The following is a 17,561-nucleotide window of genomic DNA, read 5'->3' as shown; positions in this document are numbered from 1 at the left end:
TGCGTTCTTACGACACCAGGATAGGTTCCTGCACAGACGTCAGGAACTCCGTGTTTCTGATGGGCAGTCAGGCGTGCCTGGCACGGATGTGGGGTCTGAGCCAGCTGCCGTGCCCTCGGGCACCCCCAGCTGCAGCGCTCCCCTCCCCCTCCCCGCTCCCTAGGGCACTGAGATCATTCCAGGGCCCTGCCTACCTGCACCTGGTGCACAGAAGACACACGTCCCCCATGTGCCCCTCCTGCCCCACTGGTAAGCTGGCGGTGGGTGTGCAGCTGCAGGGCCGGGGTAGGGCAGGGAAGCCAGGGAGGAGGAGCCCCTCACCCTGAGCTGCACAAGCCATTGCTTCTCCCAAGTCTGTTCCCCACCCGCATTTCCAGCCTTCACCTTGACCACTCAACTCTTTCTCAAAAGCTCCCTAAGGGGTCCCCTCTGCTCTCAGGACAGAGCCAGCACCCACCCAAGGCGGCAAGACCCTGCCCACTCCATAGCCTTCCCATGGACCACTGGCGCTCAGACCCATAGCTTTGTTTCACTGCCAAGGAAGTCTGGGCCTCCCTGACCTCAGGGCCTTTGCACAAGCTGCTAGAATTGTAACCAGCTCTTTCCGTTGCACTGAGCTTCCCCTTGTGGTCAGGAATCCACTGACCACTGCAAGGAGATGATTTGTTTTCTTGGGAAGAAGCTGTCATCTGGTCCAACCCGAGTTTCATTCTTCGTTACTGCCAAGAGGTCATCTTGGCCTCTTGAACACCTCCAGGGACAGGGAACTCGGCATTTACTCTATGCCAAGTCAGCCAGCTCTTCATTCATCTCTGCAAATTTCCACCCGGAGGTTGGCAAGACTCGCCTCACCCTGAGCTGAAGGCTGTCCCTGATCCCCTGCTGGTTCAATCTGACCTCTGAGCTCCCCCAAACAGGCCAACTCCTCCTCCACAGAAGGACCCAGAAAACACTGGGAAGTGGCAGCTCCGCCTGGGCAGCCTCTCCAGACAGACACCAGCTCGTCTCTCGCCCACACCCTGGGAGGCCAGCCTGTCTGGGCCACAGAGACTCGGGGCCGTGGTGCATCTGACATAACTGCTGGAACATTCTGAATCACTCAAATCCCAGTGCCTGCTAAGCCTGGCCAACTCCGCTGAAGAAATGAGACAGTTTTGAAGTCAGCGTGCATTCAAAGCAACTCCATTTGAAATTCAGGGGACCCAAAAAGGCAAATTCAAATTAAAGTGTCTATCTAGATCTCATTGTTACAGCAGGAGACGATCGCTCCAGAAGTCGGCTTCCTCCTGGCAGAGGAGGAAGGGCCTGTGAATGGTCCTGATTGCCTGTCAGGGCGGCAGGGAAGGGGGGCCGGCCCCCCCACGCCCTGCCGAAGTAGCCTGTCAGTTAACCCCTCCCGGCAGGGCCCCGTGGACGCTGTTCTTGGCCACGTCCTTCCTCGGCCAGGCCCTGAGTGGGAGACAGCCTCTGAGGATGGCGAACAACCGTGTGGGCCCTGACGTGACCGGGCTGGGCACATGTGATCTGGCCTCCTGCGTGGCCCCGGGCACCACTTCCCGTCACGGGTCCACACGCAGGCCTGACAGATGCAGAGGCTGCGGCCCCCCCTCCAAGGCACCCTTGCTGCCCTGAAGCCGTGGTCTGACCCTCGGTTGGTGCTGAGGGACAAACCGTGGCTGCTGCCCTCCCCGTGGAAACCCCCGTGGGGCACTAGTCTTGGAAAACACCGGACCCTGCGTCACAAATGCCTTCAGTCATCAGCCCTTTCCCGAGAATGGCGGCGTTTTCTGAATGCCGGAGCCGTGAGTCGTGGGGAGAGCTGCCCACGTCAGCACAAAGCCTGTCTTCGCAGGAACTGGTCCTGCTCTGCACGGGCCGGTCAGCTCTTGACCGGGACAACCCCTCGATCAACATCAGCACCGGGGCAGGGACAGCTCCTGACCTCTGGTTTCTCCAACCTCACCAGGCACAATCTGGCACAGAGAGTTTCTTCCCAGCTCGGGGTGGGGAAGGGGGTGCTCTGACCTGGCCCAAGCCCTGATTTTGTAGAAGAGCGTCCAGGCTCACGCGGAAAAGGCCGTGCACCCCATGGCCAGTGTTACTTGTGCTTTAAAAACAAAACCATTATTCAGACAACTCAAAAACAGATAGTAACTCCCAGCTCTGAGTTCCAAGACTCATCCAGAAGGTCTGGGGCCTCCGAGCGAAGTAACTGGATGGTCACTGCATGCTCGGAGCCCTGCCTCCTCCCCCATCAAAGGAAGGGCGAGACCAGGAGAGCTCTCTGAGCAGTCGGGATGATCCTATGGATCAAGAAGAAACCACAGTGGGCAGGGGAAGGCAGAAAGACGCGTGGCTTAATCTGACCTCCAGGTCTGGCGTGCAGGGTCAGGCCAGGGTGTTATCTGGATATCTGGGCTAGCAAAACCACACAAGCCAGAACAGAGCCGGTCACGGGAGCTGGCCAGACAGGCCACATGCCTCACACCTGTGAGGCACCAAAGCCAGGCAGGCGCTCATCTGCATCCCGCCGTTTGACTTCACAAGCACCGTCAGGGGCAGGCTAGGGCTGGGGGGCCAAGGGGCTCGTCCGAGAGCACGTGACCAGCAAGAGGCAGCGCTGAGGGTTAAAGCCAGGGCAGGCCTGATTCCTCGGCCGGTCCACCCTGGGCAGGGCCAGTGGACAGCAGGGCAGAACGTCCTCCCAGAGAGGCTGGTCAGCGGGGAGTCGCCTGCTCGGTGTGGGGGCCCAGGTGCACACGGGTCTGGTGGGGGACGGGGCTCAGGCACTGGCAGCAACAGCTGAGATGGAGCAGACCCGGCCCAGGCCGCTCCTCTCCTGTCCACAGGCCAGTGGGTCGAGGTGGCCTCGGCCCTGCCGGAGGGCACCGCAGCCTCAGACAGGACACAGGGCAGGCAGGTGGGGCACATGCTGCATCATGGGTGCGGCTGCTCTGGGGACGTACCCTGCGTGGCGGAGTCTTGCCTCTTGTGCCACCCTCCTGAAACACTTTGGGGCTATTTCGGCTTTAGGATCAAGGATCAGTGTGTGTGACATCACCCATGTCAGTCCACAGGAGCACATGTACATGGTCAGGCCACTTCCCCAACAACCAAATCAGTCACCATCTCGGACCGCTGCGAGGGCCCCAGAGCAGAGACTTGGTGGGGGGTCTGTGGACAGAGGGGAGGAGGAGCTCGCGGCTCCAGCCTCCAAGACGGCCCAGCTCAAGGCTGTCCCCCTCCTGACATGAATGCCCCTGTGTGTGGACGCAGCTTTGAGGTGTAGGCCTCAGAGACTCCTCCCTCCTCAGAGCTCCACAAGGCTGCCTCGAATGTGCCCTCTGCCCACGCCAGGAAGGTGGGGGAGGCTACAGCATCCCCTTGTCAGCTCTTTTGTTCTCAGTCTGTCCCCAAAAAGCCTTTGTCCCAACTCTCTTGCTACAGAGAAAGATGAAGAAAGTGTAATTAGGGCTTTGAAGTTCAAACGCAGTGAGCGCTAGGGAAGAATCGGTACGCTTGACAGAGGAAAGCCCAAGGCCAGGCCAGCTGTGGGTGTCTGGGGGGTCCCCCAGGGTCAACCCTGGGACAGCGGGTTCCAGGGGGACATGTGACAACAGAGCCATCCTGGAGTGGGCTATGACCACTCCTGCTTCCTGAACGGCCCTACGGGCACACGCCCACGGCCGCCTGACCTTCAAGCCCACAATTCCGTCCACCTCTGGCAAAGGGCTGTTGCCATGACAACCCGAGGTGCCCACTGGCCAGGCTGAGCTGCTCCAGTGTGGTCTGTGCCAGCTCAGATGGGCAGCCCTGTCCCTCTCAGGCTCACTCAAGTCCACTCTACGGCCCCAGGCTCAAACCTGGTATGGGGTCCAGGACAGGGTGGGCCCCCTCCCTCGGTGGCGGCTCTGTCCAGTGCCAGCTTGAGCGGGAGGGAGGGGCAGGCAGAGGCCCCGTGGGCCCCACCCCGGCATCTCTGGCTCTGGACCTGGGGACTCTATGTGCGGCCCCCTCCTGCTGCCTGCAGCGGCTCTTCCTCCAGGAGGCCCTCACTGGCCCTTGTACGGCTCCGGGCAGCCTTGTCCCGGTGACCTGCAGAGCCCTGCGGCATGTTCGCCTCCCCATCAGCGCAGGAGTGCTTTGAGGGCCGAGGTTTATTTCTGGGCCCCTGGGGGCTGCTCGGGCCCCAGAACAGGGCAGAAGCCAGTGACCTTCTGAGGAGTGATTACGAGCTTGTCCTCTGGGGGTTAATGCCCCTCCCCAAGAGCCGGAGGTCCCCAAGTCCCGATCTGTGCACGATCAACGCATGAAGGAGGGCCAGGCTGGCAAGCCCACCCTGCTTGTTTACAAGGCTGTTTTAAAAGGAGAGAACAGCAGCTGCCAGGGCCACGGCTACACCCACAGCAGCAAAGCAAACACACCACTGGGGAGTGATAAATCCGTATGACTCTCAGCCTGTGTCAACGTGTGTCTCAGCTGGACAGCAGGTCCACGGTTCCTGGGTCTGCACCTCTTTGGCGAGGGCCCAGTGAGGAGGGCAGCAGGAGGCAGGGGAGGCACACCCAGGCTGCGCAGGTGTGCGGGATTGGGGGGCGGCGGGGCCACAGCAAGCCTGTCATGAGGGAAGCCTGGGCCCTGCACCACTTACTCCAGCAGCTGCCGGGCACACGGTAGTGGTGAGCAGGGACTTGTGTAGGGTGGAAGAGGCTATGGCGCCACCCTGAGGGGACGCGGGGTGGGCTGCTCCTACTCCTGCCCGGGTCTTCCTGTCCCTGTCAGACAGCTCTCTGCAGCCAGCAAAGGGCCCCACCCAGATGGGGGGAGCGGATTCTAGAAGGCAGAACTAGGAAACGTTTCTCTTGAGGTTCTGCCCTACAGGTCCCTGGCAATTAAGTGGCGGGTTTTCAGCAGCCATGCGTGGACGCCCAGCTCCTTTGGTGGCAGGGGGGATGGGGGGAGAATTTGCATAGCTGCTTTTCCAGCAGCCCCACGGGACCTTCACAGCCTATGAAACCCATTCAGGCTGGGGCTTCTGCTGGGCCCCATGCTGCCCCGACCCCCACCCCTCCCAGCGCCCTGGATTCTGATTTCTCAGAAGCCACTGCCACACGGGATGCCCTGAGCAAGATCAGACAGATCCCAACTCAGAGTGTATGTTTACATGTGTGCACGTCTGTGTATGTGTGAGCGGGAGCGTGCATGAGGCTGGCGTGAGCACCCTGCAGTCCTGCTGATGAGCCATGAAAGCTCCCAGGAGGCTGCTGCTGACCTGTGCCTCCCTCGTCCTCAACCACGTGAGGACCACGAGCCTGCAGGGCGCTGCCTGAACTCGGCCAACATCGACGAGATCCGTGCAGGGCTGTACAGCTGCGCAGCAGGGAGACAACATCCAAGGTGTTCACGACGTGCTGGGTACTTGTAGACACACTGGTTGAGTGTGACATCACAACTGTCCCCAGGCTCCTCATGAAGGAGGCTCATGGAGGTGAAGCCACATGCCTGGCCCCAGGGCTGGGCAAAGGGAGGCTGACGTTGGCACTGAGGCAGCTCTAGCCTGGTGTCCAGTGCCCCTTCCACTGCCCGCCAGGGGTTGGCCCACAGCAATGCCCGCCACAGCCACCTCCCCTCAGCCACGGCCGCCACTCCAGACCCTGCGTGGGAGGGTGTGTCCAGGAGAGGGTGAGCCCTCTCGCCAGCACCTGTCACCTTTTCTACCTCCCTATTCCTGGGACCACTTGGGAGGCAGCTGCCTGCTCCAGACCGCAGGCCAGACCAAAAATGAAACTGGCTCCCTGCCCAGGTGCTCCGGAGTGGCCCGGCCCCTCTGAGGGCAGTGCTTTGCAGAGGAAACTGGCTCAGAGAGGCCGCATGGCCTCCGTAGACTCACAAAGCAGTGGATTTGGAGCTGCCTTTGTTTCCATTGCTGCCGTAACAAGTTATCACAAACCGAGTATCCTAAGCAACACAAGGGTGCAGTCTCACAGCTCCACAGTCCGGAGTTCAGCCCGGGTCTCCCTGGGCTGCATGTCCCCTGCAGGGTTGGGAGGCCACTCCCTGCTCCTGCAGGTGTCATGGCTCGGGGCTCCCTGCACCTTCAGACCCCCAGGCTAGTGCTCCATGTCACCTCCCGCTCCCTCCTCTCCCCCAAGCAGGCAGAGATCCGGCCACCGCCCAGATGTCAGAGCCCGGAGCTGGGAGGCCCCGCACAGGTGCCCCACAGGGCTGCCACCACTTCCAGGACCCAGCACAAGGGCCTTCCTGGGTCACCGGGGCAGATCCTCTCCTGGGAGAGGGGCTCGTGTCCCTGGGCTGGATCTTACCCAGGACTTCTTACCCCAATTCTGCCAACTTACCCACAGAGCCGGCCCTGTGCTGCCCGTGCAGCCACACGGGGGAGGGGAAGGGGGACATACAAACGGGGCCCTGGACGGGAGGCCACTGCACTGCTTATCAGCTGCTCGTCCCTGAGAGCACCGAGGAGGTTCAGCAACGTGCCTGAAGCCCCAGTGTGGCAGGTGGGGCCCTTGGCCCTGGTGCCCCAGCCCGTCCCACTGCCCCCATGGCCCCCGCTGTGGCAGATCCTGGCAGGGGGGTGTGCTGCTCTACAGGAGTGGACCCATGGCAGTCGCCCTACTGGGTGCCCGTGAGGAGCCAGGTGCTGGCCCCGCCATGCTGTACGCACAGCCAGACACCGAATAACGACATCTTGGTTAATGAGGGATTGAATATATGATGGTAGTCCGTAAGATTATAACGGGGCTGAAAATTTCCTATCACCTGGTAACCTCGTAGCCGTTACTCATGTTTGCGGTGGTGCTGATGCAAACCTACTGCGTGCGGGCATCGTGAAAGCACAGCACGTACAATCACGCCCAATCATGCTTGACAACGATAACAGACGGCAGCACTGGTTTACGTGCTGGCTACACCGAGTCTTATTGGTTTAGAGCGGGCTCCTTCTACCCGCCAACACAAAGTTAGCTGTAGGATAGCCTCAGGCAGCCCTTCGGGAGGTAGCCGGAAGAAAGCACTGTTGTCACAGGAGACGACAGCTTCACGCGTGTCATTGTCCATGAAGACCTTCCAGAGGACGAGATATGGAGGTGAACGTACGACTGTATTTATACACACACAGGCTGAGTACCTGTCACCCAAATGCTTACGACCAAATGTTTGTAATTGCTGAATTTTTTGGATTTTGGAGTCTTTGTGTCATATACTTACTGGTTGAGTTTTTCTGACCTGAACATCTGATATCTGAAATGCTCCAATAAGCGTTTGAGCAGCTTACCAGTGCTCAACAGTTTCAGATTTTGGAGCATTTCTGATTTCAGATTTTTGGACTGGGGACACTCAACCTGTGTATCATCTCCCCTCATCCACGTAACTAAGCCCTTGTGTCGGTACTGCCACAGATCTGTTTCACAGATTTGGAAACGCAGGCACGACAGTCAAGTCACACGCTGTGCTTGCTGTGTGACCTTGGCCCAGTTGCTCAACTGCCCACTCTCACAGTCAGTTTTCACATTCTCAGGACAGCTTTCCCTCCCTGGGTCCTGGGGACGGAGTGGGGAGTCCCTGAGAGACCAGGAGCCCTGAGGACCCAGTGGCCTGCGGTCCCCGGCCCTGCCCTCAGGCCCAGGCAGGGCCAAAACCCTTCCAGGGAAACCCCAGAGACTTGGGACCTGTTTCTGCCCGGGAGGGGGAGGAGGGGGAGGAGGGGGAGGACTGGGAGGCCGCGGGCTCCCGCAGGAAGAGCTGGCGCTGAGGTTCCTTGCCTTTCCCCACGGGGCAGCCCCACGCGGGCAGCTCTCCCCACCCACGCGGTCCCCGGGACAGGGAGCCCGAGTTTCCTCCTCAGCAGAGACTTAGGGCTGCACAGCAAACCCACAATTATCCCAGCACACATCTGCAGAGCCCGCTCAACTGGAAACCGGCGCAGCTATTTCTAACTCTGCCATTAGCTCCCGTCCTGCCAGAAAAATCATTTTTTGGGAAAATAAATAACATGAGCGGAAGTGACTAGGAGGTGTGGTTTCGTGTGATCTTTCCACAGCCATGGAGTCCGTGTGCACCAGCCCCAGGCGGGGTAGGTGGCGGCCTCCCTGCCCTCGGGTGCTGGTGCCGCTCTGTGTGTGCTCCCTCCCTTAGGGCAGCCAACTGCAGCTCCGTTCCCGGGGGAGCCCTTCTGAACGCAGGAGGCTGGGGTCAGGAAGACCCTAGGGAATATCCAGACCACGCTCCTCATGGCAGGTGGGGAAACTGAGTCCCGCAGGAGTGCAGGGGCCTGGTCTAGGTCAAAACCCAGGGTCAGGAGCTGCGGGGTGGGTAGGATGGCTCCTGGGCGTCTCGTCCCCTTGGGCTCTCGGGACCGCCCTGGCCCTTGTGGACAGTGCTGAGGCAGGGACCACCGCGGCCTGGCTCTCCCAGGGGTCAGCGACCGTCTGCAGGAGGTGCCCGCAGGGCCGGGCCCCGCAGGCTGTCCGCTGTCAGCCTGCTCTCTCCTTGTCTTTCTCCCTTTGCCCCCTCGGTGTGTCTGTCCCTCCAGCAGGCCTGCAGAGGCCTTCTCCTCCAGCCAAGCCTTGCAGCAGCGGCGAGAGGCTGCCGTGAGCGTGCTGGTGCCATCCTCCTGTCTCGAAGCCCAGCATCCTGGGTATGGTGGCGGCAGGGATGAGGGAGGAGGGTGTCCTGGCTACAAACTTCCTGCCAGAGGCTCAGTAGCCCCAAGACTGTCCTCTCAGCACCCAATGGGAGGTTCCCCGAGAGGCCGCTAGCCTCACAAGGGAGAGAAGCCGCGCGGGGGATCAGAGCCTGGCACGACGGTGGCTCTGAAGGAACACGCAAGCGCAGCTTTCCGGGACGTCTGCAGGGACCGCGATGCTTCAGGCCACCTCCAGAAGCTGCGCTTTCTGCCCGTGGAGGCACAAGGAAAAGAGGCCACAGGCAGAGGAGCCTGTGGCCTGCACACGCCGCTGCCCCCCGCACCCCACCGCCATCCCCGAGGACCCCCCCCCCGCCCCCACAGGAGCTGTTCAGGCCCCAGGAGACGAGAACATCTGCGGCACAAGAGTGACAAGTCGAGGCCAAGCTACTTGCTGACATTGTTTTAAAAAACAATTGATTTTTGGCCTTTTGGCTAAGATTAAATCTAGTTAAGTGTATAAACAATATAATCCCAGGATCCCAATTTTGTAAGTGTAAATTAATACACCTACATATATGCCTACACATATAAAACACTGAAAGGAAACATATCAAAGTGTTAACAGCGGTTGCCTTTGGGAGGTAGGATTATAAGTGAATTGTTTTTCTCTTTTGGATTTTCAACAATTTAAATACAAAATACTGTGGAGTGTTCTCCCAAGCTTTCACTGGAGGTAGTTTTCGTAAGATCAATCACTTCAGCGAAAAAATATGCAAGAATCCAGTGAAAACTACGCCTCTTAATTTATAAATGTTGATATGACAAGGGATATGTTAAATAGTGACTGTTCATAAGTACATCTTTATTTACCTAATATTTTTTTTAAAAAACCATGGAATTTGTACAATGTATTAAATTAAACATCTATCAGTGATCCTGAATTATTCAAAAGTATACAGAATTATACAAAAGCGAGGAAGTACATCTCTGATAGCTTATTTATGTAAAGACTTTGAGTGTTTGAATATTTACTTACTCAAAGGTTTGAGAGTTTCAAGGAGTGTAAAAATGGATGAATGTGGTCTGAGAAGTCAGAGAAAATCTAGAAGAAAGTCAGCCCGGGAGCCGGAGAGCGCCCTGCACGGAAGGAGCGGGGAGGGCGGCGCCAGGCTCAAGACCAGATGGGAGAGGCAACATTTCCTCCACTGTTGGATGCTGCTCAGAATGCATAGGCCGTACCAGGTACGGTTTTTTTTTGTAAAAATGAAAGTTGGCTCTTTGTACATATAAAGCTGTGCAGAGATGGGCTGCAGGCGGGTTAGACAGCCCACTCCACACCTCGGCAGTCCACAGTGGGGCCGCTCTCCGCCTGTCCCGACCTCCCGCACCACTGCCCGGGTGACCCTGCCTGAAGCAGCTGCATGCCATGCCAGGACCATGCGCCCCGCCGGGTCCACAATGCCATCTCCATAAACGGGCAGTGACAGACAAGTCCCTGTCACCCCAGATTTCCAGCTGCTTGATGTCCACGTGGGGCCACCTCTGCCCTTATGGTCAACACAGTAACACCCCTACTTCTGCTACTGGAACTCGCTCACCCCGAGGACTCTTCAGCCCAACTTTCCCAGCCCAGAACCCAGAAGCGCCCCAGCCACAGCACATACCAATCCCACAAGGCTCTGCTGTTCCCGAACCAGCACAGGGCACGGGCACACACAGGTAAGGAGGTTCCCACCAGCCCACCCCCCCTGCTTGCACAGACAGGCCCTGCTGCCTGAGGACTCCTGCCCTGGCGTTGCCAGCAAACTTTAAAAGCGCACACCCCGTTTGCTCCATGCTGAGCATGGAGATACACCAGATTTTCTTCTCCTTTCTCGGCTACCAAGTCTCATGCTGGCTTTCAGCTGGGGTCTAGCTGCAGAGCTGGGCTGCTCTGAAGGTGCCCCACCCACCGGGCCCTGCCACCACTTCAGTCCTCCATGAACCCTCACTGGGACCGAGCCCGAGCATCAGCATGCAGAGGGCAGACTGAAGGAGGGAAGTCGAGGGGGAATGGACCTTCCTTCCCAGGAGGTCCAGGGCCGAACTGTCAAGTGGAGGTGGCCCAACATCCAGAAACCTCAGGATGACAAGAACACGGCCAGTGCGTCTCCCTCTGGCCACAGCCCACCAGGCCATCGTGACACAAGGCTGCTCCCGCCAGCCTGTGCTCTCCCCTCCCTGTGGCCGTGGCAGGAGCCTACCTTGAAGAGGAGGCAGTCGGCCTTGTGCTCGGCGTACAGCGACGTCAGCCGGTACTGGTTCTCCGTGGTGATGTCAATCTGGTAGCCCGTGAGTGTGTAGCAGACTTTGCGGAACTCCTGGATCTTGGTCTGGAAAACCTCCTTCAGTCGCTGGTTCTTCAGTTCAGCGCTTTCCACCTGCTTCCTCAGCTCTGCGAGGGACAGAAGGGAGGCGACAGGTGAGCCTGAGGTCATGTATGAGTCCCAGCTCACTGGGGTGGACCAGGGCTGGCACCCACTCGGCAGGCCTTGATCTGTGCCGACGGAAGGGACAAGGTGATAAAGTCTGCCTTTCCGGGGTAGATGGTAACGTTATCACAGTTAACCCCGAAACTCTTAAGGCCGGGAAAGGAAGCCAGACATTAGTCTGAGCTCCAGGCTCTACTGGCCTGGTCCCTGCAGAATGACAATGGGCAACGTCTGAAATCACCCAAGTCGCTGTCAGGAAGCCGAGGGTTAGTCCTGATCTGGGGTGGACTGACCCCACTTGCTGCAGATGTCAGGCGAGAATGTTCTTGTGGAAAGAACCCCAGGAATCCAGGCCCAGAACGGAAGGCCCAGACCTTATACACACAGCCCGGTGATGCTGAGAGATCGTTCCTGGGCTACCAGGCTGCTGCCTGAGTCCTTGCAGGAGTCGGACACCTGCCCCACACGAGCCAGCATGAGCAGCAGGGAAGGCAGGTGGACAGGAGGCCGTCAGGAGGGAGGTTTCACATCCTGTTACCCCGATGCATGACCTGCAGGCCACCTCCGAGATGAGACCCCTGGTGACAAGGGTGCCAGTAGCAGCAGGGTCTGGGTGGCCCCCGAGGCTGAGCGTTGGGAAGACAGTCAGCCCCGTCTGGGCCTACAGCGTCTGCCCTGCCACTTCCGCCCGCCGTGGTTTACTGCCACCTGGGGAGAGGCCGGCAGCGGGGAGCCGTAGGAGAACGCACGAGCACCATGAATCTTTCACCTAAGGTGCCTTCCAAGTAATTAAACCTCCATTTATCTCCCCATTAATTATCGAGGCAGGCTCCACTTAAACACGCATGGAGCCGTCCCCTCCCAGGGGTCCCATCTGGAGCTGAGGACGGGAGCCCATGCAGGGACTGGGATACTCCAGGCAGGGACAGGAGCCAGCTGGCCCCAGGGGTGAGACAAAAACCTGGTTTGAGTCCTGCTCTGCCTGCTCTGTGGTGGTGTGAGCGGGGGCTGGCCACCACCTCCCTCCTCCCCAGGTTGAATCACAGGACTGGCATGGGTGCCCATGTCCAGGCACAGTGACAGCTGGCTCTCTGGCTGGGCTGAGAGAGTGGAGGTAAGAGGTGGCTACAGCCACGTGGCTGGGGAGAAACTGAGGATCCTAATCCCAGGCAGTGCCCAGGGGAAGGCTGGCTCCTAATCAGACAGTCTGAAGGCCGTAGGGCTCCAAGCCACCAGGACCAGTGTGGGGTCCCCCTGTGTCCCGCGGGAGAAGTGTGTGAGGGAAGACCAATCCGAGTGCCTGCTGGCCAGTTCGCAGAGTCACTGAGACCAGGGGACTAGCAGTGAGCGCGTGCACTGTGGCCCGAGGCTCGGAGGGGCCGGGTCAAGGTGGATGGACACAGCCGGGCTGGGGAGCCTGCACTCCAGGGAGAGGGGCTGTGTGGAGACCAGAAGCCTGGAGTGTGTACAGGAAAACAGAGATCCGGGGGCCAGGGAGGTTCCCACTCCAGCTCTGCCACCTCCTGACCTGTGACCCTGAACCCATCTCTTCCCATCTCCTAGGACCTTCATCTGAAATAGGGACACAGGCAAGTAGCTGCCTTCAGAGGCCGCCACCAGGATTAAGAAGGATCATCCTCGGAGAGTGTGGGGCTCATGGGCACTCCTCTGCCAAGAATGTGGACTCAGATGACCACGCCACGCCACGCCACGCCACGCACACACTCATCTCCCTGCCATGTTGCTATGGCTCAGGTACGAACACAGTCCCCACGCCGCAAACGAGGAAACTGAGGCTAAAAGAGATCAGCCCTTGGCCACAGAGAGGAAGGGCACAGGCAAGGCTGCCAACGGCCTCAGCCCTCTCGAGTTCTGCAACGCCCAGGCTTCTGCACAGGCAGCCTGGCGCAGGCCCACGTTCTGAGTGAGGGGTCCTGATACCACAGGGGCTGGGAGGAGATGGGGCCTGAACGACACCCAGCTCATCTGCCGAGGGCTGCACGACGTCCGTCCACCTGTGGGACTGCAGCCGCCTGTGCCTGCCTGGCCCCTCGGCCTGTCCTGTCCTGCCTCTCCCCTCCTCACTGGCGCAAATGGCCCGGTGGACACTGTCACGCCACAGCTGAGAGCCCCTCCGTCAGGACGCAGGCTCGGAGCCTGATTAATTGGGTAATCGGGCTATGAAATCTGAAGGTTAATTGGCAGCTCTGACCCCAATACCTTCCCTGTGTCCCTCGGTCAATCCGCCCTAATGCGGAGCCATCAGCAGGAAGCAAACCTGCGCGCAGAAGGAAAAATTCACTGACCACTCTTCAGAGGCAATATTTCTCCCCTGTCAGAGAACGCACTGTCTTTAATATATCTCATCTCATGTGTCCAAAGGGGAAAAATTAAATTTTGGTAACAAATGCAGCCTGACCTTGGAGGAAGAAATAGGCCCCTGGCCCAACAGACATCAAGACGCCTTTGTGCAGCTCGCAGACCCCTGCAAGTAGTCAGGGCCCAGGTCTGCACGAGACCCAGCCCACGGCAGGTCAGCATGGGCTGGGGGTGAGGAAGGAGGCGCGTGGAGGCCACGTGCCAGGCACCTGCCACCCGGCTGGGAGGAGTCGGTGCTGCCGTCCTTGCTCTTGAGGGGCAGACTCTGGGCACCTGCCACGTGCCGGGTACCTGCCGGGCCCCTGCTACGAGGCAGGCCCACCACGGACCAACAGGCAAGAGCAGGGGGTGTGCAGGGGACTGACCTCAAGGCCACATGGACTCTCGGGTGAGAGGGGGCCCGACCCCAATGACGTGGGCTCAGGAAGGGAGATTCGTGAAGAATCCCTTGACTTGGAGCACGTAAAAGTCAACATTTTGACCTCCCCATTATTCCTGTAGCTCAATCGCTTACATAAACGTGAATGAATAATTCACATGATGGTTTGGATTAAATAAATAAAAGATGGGTTTTCCGCCTCAGAAATGTCATCGCTTTCTTGCCACTGCTCTCATGCAGCCCCTTTCCCAACTGAGACAGGAGCCAAGGGTTCCCTGGGCTGGGTTCCGTGGGCCCAGGCTGTGTGGCCCAGCAAGCTCCCCCGGGGCCCCGGGGTGTGTGACCACCCTGCGCCCCACCCCTCAGACCTGACCTGCTGGTGGCGACACGTGGGCAGAGTGAGCAGAGGGCCCACGTGGCCCTTCAGCACTCCCGGCCCCAGCCCAGGCCCCGCCTGCTGTATGCTCCCTGAGGGATGAGGCCCAGGCTGGCAGCCTTGCTCTCTGGGGTGTCCCTCTCCTCCCAGTCCCCCATGCTCAAGTCCCCTGTAAAGAGGTGCTGAAGCCCTTCGAGTCCTGTCCCACCCTCAGCCCCATCTCCTGCCTTTCCTGCCCCGTGAATCCTGGACTCCAGCCACGTCAATCGGGGACACCCCCTGCAAGTCACCGTCGCCCCTCTGCCCCCGCATGTGTGGCCACCCTCCCTGCCTGGCACCTCGGGCCCCTCCTCCGCACCCTCCTGGATCCTCAGCTGCTCCAGACAGAGTGGCCGTTCCCTCCCTGGAGCGCTGGCACCCCTCCCTGAGCCTCCGACTGCTGCCCTTTGCAGGGACGCGGGGACGCGGGCCTGGCGCCAACAGGCCTCAGCAAGTCCTTGGTGAGGGACAGGAGAGCAAGGAGATGCAGGTAGACAGGCCAGAGTCAGAAGGGAGGATGAGACTGCTGCCCAGAGCCAATGCGGGGTGGGCAGAGAACGTGTAGCCGGGGAAGGGGTGTCCGAGGGCCAGGGGGCATGTGAGGCTGGGTGTCTCAGCCCAGCACCTGCCCCTGCTGAACTGCAGAAGGCAGCTGTGGAAGTTCTGTGGGAAGGACACGGAATAAAAATAAATTGCAATTATAGAAAGGCTAGCAGGGAAGAGAGTGTTTTTACCCCTGAGAGCAGAGATGTCGGGATAAAGGCGCATTTACGGGCACTCGTCTCTGGAGGCCCAGCTCACAGCCTGCGACTTGGAGAACGGCTCCAGCCAGAGAGGCAGGGACAGTGAGCGAGAGGCGTGCGCGGGTGCAGAGGCGCAGGGAGAGGCCTGAGCCAGCCTCGAGGCCGGGCTCTCCTTGACTGGAGCATCGCTCCCGTGTCTTCCCAACCCGTATAGGCAGGGGCAGGACACCGCCCTCCCCCGCACCTGTTCAGCTGTGCTGCAGCCCCAGGGCCTGGCCAGCACCCGACCAGCCCCTCTGCTGTCGCTCAAACCTGCAGGACAGCTGGCCCATGCTCTGTGGTGCAGACTCTGGGGTCCAATCTTTCAGAAGGAGGAAAAAGGAAAAACCCTTTTGGCTCCCTGGGGAGTTACAGGGACATGCAGACAAGAGAGACAGCACAAATGCTTGCAGAGATGCAAATGGTCTCAGGAGGGTGGCTCCTGGAATGTGCTTGCCCACTGCCCCCCTTCCCTAGGGCCCAGGTGGAGGCCCTGCCCTGTCCTGTCCTGGGGCCTGGCTCCAGCTATAAGCGGGGGCCCCACCCCCCAGCCACCACCCACTGTGAGACCTCTCCAGGAGTGTGGCTGGCCTGACCCACATCTGTGTCCCAGGATGATTTTAACAAGTCCTCACTGCTGTTCCCCAAGCACCACCTGCCACCCACGGGCACCTTGTGAGGAGGCAGCCCCTTCAGTCGAGGCAGCTGGTGTGGGAAGAGCTCCCAGAGGAAAGAGACCCCAAGCCACCGACCCGGGGGCAGCCTGGGCATGGGCTCTCGCTCCTCCCTCCCACCACAGCCAGCCCCAGGCTCGCACGGGGACCCAGGTTATCTGGACAGAATCTGAGCCCCCAAGGCAGATGTGATCTCAAGTGACATTCTCCTGGGGCCACTGAGGCCACTGCTGGGTGACTGACCCAGTCCCCAGGCCCCTCTAGGAGCAGCTTCGTTTCATTCGGTGAAGGTGCCGTGCCCTCCCCTCAGGGCCTCTGCACAGGCCCGAGCACGCGCTCCCTTTTCCTAGCGACGTGGTCACGGCCGTCTCTGGTCACATGCTTGCAGTGCACACACTCTTTTCCTTCTTAGTGTGTACTGTGACACCCACCAGGTGACTTTACAACCATCTGTGCTGAATGCCCATGTCCTCCCATAGACCATAAATGAGCTCAGGGGAGGCCGGGCCGGGCCTTGGCATCACCCCATGAAAGCCGGAGTGTGAAAAGGGCTAAACAAACTACTGCAAGAATCCGCCATTCCTCCCGAACACCCTAAATTACAGCCTGCAAAGGTCCCAAGACCAGGGTAACCAAAAGCGAACACACGTGGGAGGCGGATGGAACATCTGTGTTTGTCCCTGGACACTGGCTCCCTCCTGAAACCCCACTGCCAATACAGCAGAGAGGGGTCACAGACTCTTGGGACATTGAGCAGGGACAAGGCAGAGCAGACGGAAGGTGCAGACAGACTCTGGAGAAGACAACAGACGGGCAAGGGGACGCGGACTCAGCAGAGCTGGGGGAGTGGGAGCCACTGTCTCCGGAGCTGTGGCAGAGCCACCTGGAACACGAGCCATGTCCTGGAAAGGCAGGGATGGCAGGGATGAGGGTCTCCCCGGTGGTCTCCCAGGTGACAGCATGGCCCTCCCCCAGAGGAGACATGAGTTCACGCTTTAGGGACATCAAGGCAGACAGGCTGGGCTGAGGGAGGAGCCGCGTGCCTGAGCCGGCAGAGTCTGGGGACACTGGGGAGCCTCAGTGAAAATGCAAAGGGACAGGGAGAGGGACAGAGGGAGAGGTGACCCAGGCGATGCCAATCAGACCAGCATCAACTCTAACCCTAGGGCCGGGCTGGGGGGACTGGCCAAGGGACAGATTGCCCACAGAGCTACCGGAGAGCTCCAGAAGGAGCGAGATGCACGGTGGAAGGTGAGCAAGTAGAAGAGCAAGGCCCATGGCAAGCCCAGGACGCCCAGGCATCAGACAGGAGAGACCCACACGGCCAGGACACAGGCATCTCAGCTGCACGTCACAGCACCCCAAACACTGGACACCGACTCCACCAAAGTGGTGACGTCACCATGTGGAGGGGGAGGGCAGGAGGCACACATCGGCGTGCGTGTGCGCTCATGTTGGTACAAGAAAACTCACACTTCACTTCTGCTGAAAAGCCAGAGCAACTGCACAAGCCCACAGTGAAGCAGGCGGGCCTCGCGGGGCAGCCACGCTCCCCCTCAGTCTGCGGCTGGCTTTTCCCTCTTCGAACATGCGTGAGGATAAGACCTAACCCACATGAGACCAGCCCCCGCTCTGGTGGGGCCAGGGAGGAAAGACCAGCATGATCCTGGGAGGGACCGAGGGACCAGGGCAGCCCTCCACCCACTCAAGCCCCATGCTGTGGTGGTCACCGCGGGAGGACGGGTGAAGACGCCAACTGTCCCCGAGGGCTCACATCTGCCCCCCAACTCTCTGGTAGGTGCTGGGGTGGGGAG

General features: G+C 59.7%; 1 protein-coding gene across 2 annotated transcripts in view; it reads right to left on the bottom strand.

Moving 5' to 3' along the window:
* The window catches only part of MAD1L1 (mitotic arrest deficient 1 like 1), a 368,629-nt gene that overhangs the window by 54,322 nt on the left and 296,746 nt on the right, over nucleotides 1-17,561 (bottom strand). For both annotated transcript variants that reach the window (XM_069486644.1, XM_069486645.1), the window contains exon 18: nucleotides 10,891-11,081. In XM_069486644.1, coding sequence (XP_069342745.1) covers nucleotides 10,891-11,081 — 191 coding nt within the window. The remainder of the gene's footprint in view (nucleotides 1-10,890; nucleotides 11,082-17,561) is intronic.

The sequence above is a fragment of the Eulemur rufifrons genome, chromosome 14 (genome assembly GCF_041146395.1).
Source record: "Eulemur rufifrons isolate Redbay chromosome 14, OSU_ERuf_1, whole genome shotgun sequence".
In the NCBI taxonomy this organism is placed as follows: domain Eukaryota; kingdom Metazoa; phylum Chordata; class Mammalia; order Primates; family Lemuridae; genus Eulemur; species Eulemur rufifrons.
Note: the sequence above shows the minus strand (reverse complement) of the source record. Positions and strands in the feature narration are given on the sequence as shown.